Below are 5925 nucleotides of genomic sequence, written 5' to 3'. Positions count from 1 at the left end.
GAAGACTCTATTCTAAGATGATATTGGATGGTAATACATGAATTAATATACAATCCAGCTGTTTTTAAGGAGATAATTGTATTATTATTATTATTACAATTATTATTAGTATCTTGTTTCTTTTCTTTTAGCTGTGACATTTTAAATGTTGCAAAATGTAATAAAACTTCCATAATCTTGAAACTGTGGTGTGTTGGACATTGACAGCTGAAATATGCCTTTTAAAGCAGCAAATTCAGATCCAGCTAACATTGAACGTAATCAAAGTCATTTTAACTGGTAAACATTAAACATACAGCATTCACTCCCACACCCAGACAACACTTGTGCCAGAACCGCTGAGAAACGGCAGGACTGGGTGATTCTACATGAGCTTTGATACGCAGTTCCACTTGGTGAGAATGGGGTGCAGAAAGCAATTTGGCTACTGCTGATTGGCTCTGGCTGCCATGTAGGCCAGCTGTAGGGAGTGATAAATTACAGTTCCTGTGATCCTCAGCCCTCTCATCCATCTCACCGTTATAGAGTTTCTATAGGTTTCCTCACCACGAGCCCTGAGCAGCAGGAAGATTTTCTATACCACAATTCTCAGTCCTAACAGAGATGCCGGTACGTTCCATAAGAGCCATAAATTGTTGCTCTGCACTTCTGAACTGACACGTAGACACTTTTGACACCTGGAGATAAATGTCGAACTGTGTTAGTTGATCACTTTCTGCTGAAATGTATTATCCCCAACAAACAGCCTATAAATTACTTCTTGGAGGCTGAATACATAACCATCCATGCAGGATTCATGAGACGAGTTTTTAACAACTCCTCCTGGCACTACTTGCGAGACTTGACCTTTGTAAAGCCATTTTGAAAGGTAAAGGAAATAAACACTGAAAAATTCCAACAAATGACCTGAAGCAGCGTTTCAGCTGTCACAGTCTCTGCCGTCAGAGATTTCCTCTTACTTCAAGCCTCTCCAATCAGTTGATTAATCGCCTGCTAGCTCGGGGCTAATGAGGTCATGAGGGTGTATTTAACCATGGCCCTATTTAATTTTCTGCTGTCAGAACATTAAAATTTCCATTTTAAGCACATCATAATTTGGCTTGGCGATAAATTACTAATATCATCATGGGAGGTCCTATCTCCTCTGACACACAGCTCAATTTACCAGCTTGGTTCACTTCATGGTACCTTTACAGCAACTCAAAAAATCTACTCATCCAGATAATGTAATCCACTGCTATCAAACATGTAGGCGACCTGTTAACAATGTGTTTTCTAACATTTTTTTAAATTATACTAAATCTTGTAGACTTCTTGAAATTCATATAGGCAATATATGGCATGCTTCTCTGTTACTGTGGCTATGCATCATCGGGTGATATCTGCAAGGCTCTAGAAGGGGAATAAAATGGTCGACAAAAAGAAAAAAAAAGTGTTACAATAATTTAATATCTCGTTATCATTGGAAAGCTTTACATTTATGGTTTCATCAAATATCATCTCATGCGCATTAGCAAACAGCGCAAACAATGACTTATACGAAGTCATTTTATTAAAAAGTCAAAATGTTGAATGAAACAGCATTTGTGAACAGTTTGAATCAGACTCTCACTCTGTGAATCATTTAGAGCTGTAACTCAGACATTTTATGGCTATGTATGAATGAACTGGGAAACGTTACAGTGGTGTATATATATTTTAAGTTTGTGAGGCTTACATCATTCTATTGACTAATTGATTGTATATTTTAGAGCTTGTTAGTTTGATGTATAAATTAATAATGCTACTCTATAACACGTGAACTGAAACTAATCATCTAATACACTGAAGAATTGACTTTGAATGTCAAAAGATACAAAAGTCACATATGTCTTACCTACAGTCATGGCCAAAAATATCGACACCCATGGTAAATATGATCAAAGAAGGCTGTGAAAACTAATCTGCATTGTTAACCCTTTTGATCTTTTATTAAAAAAATTCACAAAAATCTAACCTTTCATTGGATAATAAGAATTTAAATTGGGGGAATGTCATTAGGAAATAAATGTTTTTCTCTAATACACATTGGCCACAATTAACCGCACCCTTTTATTCAATACTTTTTGAAACCTCCATTTGCCAGTTTAACAGCTCTAATTTGTCTCCTATAATGCCTGATGAGGTTAGAGAACACCTGACAAGAGATCAGAGACCATTCCTTCATCCAGAATCACTCCAGACCCTTTAGATTCACAGCTCCATGTTGGTGCTTCTTCTCTTCAGTTCACCACTCATTTTCTATAGGGTTCAGGTCAGAGGACTTGAATGGCCAGCAGAAGCTTGGTTTTGTGCTCAGTGACCCATTTTTGTGTTGTTTTTGAGGTTTGTGTTTGGATTATTGTACGGTTGGAAGATCCAAACATGGCCCATTATAAGATTTCTAACAGAGTCAGTCACTTATTGATTTTTTATCTGTTGGTATTTGATAGAATCCATGATGCCATGAGTCTAAACAAGATGTCCAGGACCTCCAGCAGAAATATAGGCCCATAACATTAAAAATACAGCAGTATATTTCATTGTACACATGGGGTACTTTTTATCCCTGTGTTCACCAAACACATCTTGAGTGTTTGCTGCTAAAAAGCTCATTTTTTAGTTTCATCTGACCATTGAAGCCAGTCCCATTTAAAGTTCCAGTCGTGTCTGATAACTGAATATGCTGGAGTTTGGTTTTGGATGAGCGAGGAGAATTTTTCTTGAAACCCTCCCAAACAACATGTGGTGATGCATGTTTTTTAAGGTTTTCTGACCCCGAGACTATTTTCTGCAATTCTCCAGGTGTGGTCCTTGGAGAGTCTTTAGCCACTCAAACTCTTCTTCTCACCGTGCATTAGGACGATATAGACACACGTCCTCTTCCAGGCAGTTTCGTAACATTTTATGTTGATTCACTGATCTAGCTCTTTTCTTAAAGCCACTTCACTAATTTGTGAAGCTCAATTATCTTTTGCTGCACATCAGAAATATATTCTTTGGTTTTTCTCATTGTGATGGATGATTAAGGGAATTTGGGCTTTGTTTTCCCTCCTATTTACATTTCTGTGAAACAGGAAGCCATGGCTGGATTATTTCATGTTTGTAATCACCCTGGAGTGCTCAAAACTGTGAATATGAATGGGAATATACTTCAGAGATATTTTACTCATAAGAATTTCTAGGGGTGCCAATAATTGTGTCCAACGTGTATTTGAGAAAAACATTTATTTCATAATGATATTTCCCCCCATTTTAAATTCTTATTATCCAATGAAAGGTTAGATTTTTGTGAATTTTTTTAATAAAAGATCAAAAGGATTAACAATGCAGATTAATTTTCACAGCCTTCTTTGATCATATTTACCAAGGGTGCCGATATTTTTGGCCATGACTTTATGTAGAAGCATTTAACAAACTGTTGACAAAAACTAATGCACAAAAACAAAGTGTGTAAATCTATTTTGGCAGCTCATATTCCATGCATCCCTTTTGAAAATTGCTCAAACAGTCATTCAAATAGTTTTCAGGTGTTTATTCAAATCATGATCTGACCAACAAACACATCATGCATTTTCCTTATTCAAAGATCATCTAAAAGAAAGAGAAAACATTTTTATCTACATACATTTTTTAAATATTTGTGTCAAGTGTTTTTTTAAAGGGACAGATCACCCCAAAAAAAATTAAGTTCTCATCATTTACTTACCATCATGTCATTTCAAAACTATATGATTTACTTTCTAGTTGGAAAAAAAGCAGGTGGGACATTGTGCTAAATATCACTTTTTGTGTACCAGGCAGAAAAGAAAATCATTTGGGATTAAAATGCATGAGTATAAATAACAGAATTTTTATTTTTGGTTGAACTAACCCTTTAACTTGGTTACATTGTCTGTGATGATCAAATGTGTTTTTCTCCCACATGAAATGTAATATTTTTCAACATATTTTATATATATACAATTACATAAACATTCGAATTACTTAGAATTAACTACTAAGAGTTTCTGCATATAGGAATTGAGCCATTTCTGTCTTTCCATTGCTGTCAGAAGCTTACTCTTCTCTCTAAATGCAGCGTCATCTGCCACCACTATGTTTCTCTTCTGCTGGTGACCCACCCGTGAAGGCCAGTTGCCCGGCCAGCCCTTCACCAGCTCCTCCTCCATCTGTGACTGGCTGAGGGGAAGCCAATCACCCCCCACCAGCTGTTCTGTCCCAGCCTTAGCTGCACCAAAATCTGGGGCGGTCAGCATCTGAATGCTCCAATCACGGAGTGAGATGGAGGGGTACAGAATTTCCCATTGTTCACCTTTGGAGTCCTCTTGACCAATAGCAGGCAAGTTACTGTTTAGGAGAAAGAGAAGTGTCAGAAATTTGTCTAACGAGCAATAAGAAGCTTCTGTAAAAAAGTGTATGAAATTATAACACTGAATGAACAATGAAACCATGATTTATAACTTTCTGTTACAAAGCAGCTGTTTGAAAAATATATTTTTACACCCATAATTGGAGTTCCATTGACTGTCTGGCAATTTTATTTATGAAACCTATAATCTATTGAATGCTGCCAACTTATAAATCCTATCTACAAAAATCCTTTTAATGAACAAGAAATTGAAAACAAATTATATATATATATATATATATATATATATATATATAAGGTTTCCATAGCAGAACCTCTGGTACTTAAGGCAAATTTGTTCTCTGTGAGAAAGAGACTTCCATGTAAAATTTTGTCTATAGCTCAAATGGAGTTGAGGGGTTTTATGTTTTGAATATTGCAAATTTAACAACTAGTTGCTAAGTAACCACACATCTCATCCATCCCATAATTACACAGAATGCAATTAACTACAGACTTGTCATGCATGCAAAGTTTGGTGAGTTTTCACCAAAGGGATAAATAGTAGTTCAATATGAGAAATAACAACAAAATCAATAATAATATAATGAGCAGTTATACCTTTGCAGAGGTCGGAGTTGAGGCTGGGGAAATGCAGATGTCGTCAGTGTCACACTCATCAGGACTAGGAACAATAGGGCAGGACGAAGAGGCAAGGGTAAAGCCACCATCTACAGACGAATATGTTGACCAAGACATAATATTAGTCAAATATTTCTGTACCATTGTGAGAAGTAGAGAAGATACATGCGCAACATTCAAAATGTATATTGAATGTAATTTACTCAGATATGAGAAATATGAGGAATGCTGACTATTGCTAGAAGATAGTTCTGACTACAGGCCACTTTGAAATTAAACTCATACATCAGCCAATCAGAAGTATATTTCAAATGCCTATATAAATTATTCACACCCTTTCACTCTCTTACATTATACAGCAGTATTTTAGAACAGACTAAAAAGGTTCATATTAATAACTGCGTCTTTTTATATTTTTAAAATACAAGACAGTTCAGTTGATTAATCATGAAATGCTGATGTCAGTTAAACTTATTTTCTGCTTTATCTGTTCTCTATTAGGCCTATATTTAAAAACATTTAAAATGACAACATTTTAATGAATAAATAATTCTAAATATTATATTTAAATAATCTTGTCCTTTTAAAATGCCCAAAGGCCTCCTAGAGAAAAACCTTAAATTATAAACGTCTCTGTAACCAATTTTAGTAAAAATCAATATAAATGCAAATATATTTAAATGATTTTAGTCCATTACATTTTAGTTTACCTTTGTTAATAGTAATAAATTATTATTAAATTAGCATGCTTTGTTTAATAATAACCAATATTTTAATATACATTTAGGTGTTCGTTTTATTTCAATATATTATCATTTACAATTATAGTAACATTCATATTCAAATGTATGGTACCTTTGTGGAGTAGCTCTTCCTCTTGGCTGTGTGTTGCTGTGAAGTTCTTTGTCTGGAGT

At 35.0% G+C, this 5925-nt stretch overlaps 1 protein-coding gene across 1 annotated transcript; it reads right to left on the bottom strand.

The window, feature by feature from the left end:
- Positions 1–3801: 3801 nt before the first annotated feature.
- pth2 (parathyroid hormone 2) lies at positions 3802–5100 on the bottom strand. Its single transcript, XM_058749649.1, has 2 exons — positions 4991–5100; positions 3802–4368 (listed from the first exon to the last, which is right to left on the bottom strand). The coding sequence occupies exons 1-2, from the start codon at positions 5098–5100 to the stop codon at positions 4002–4004; spliced, it is 477 nt and encodes a 158-aa protein (XP_058605632.1). The 3' UTR covers positions 3802–4001.
- Between the last annotated feature and the right edge of the window lie 825 nt (positions 5101–5925).

Source organism: Onychostoma macrolepis, chromosome 17, assembly GCF_012432095.1.
Source record: "Onychostoma macrolepis isolate SWU-2019 chromosome 17, ASM1243209v1, whole genome shotgun sequence".
Lineage (NCBI taxonomy): Eukaryota > Metazoa > Chordata > Actinopteri > Cypriniformes > Cyprinidae > Onychostoma > Onychostoma macrolepis.
The sequence above is the reverse complement of the archived record's forward strand: the minus strand, read 5'-3'. Positions and strand labels throughout refer to the sequence as shown.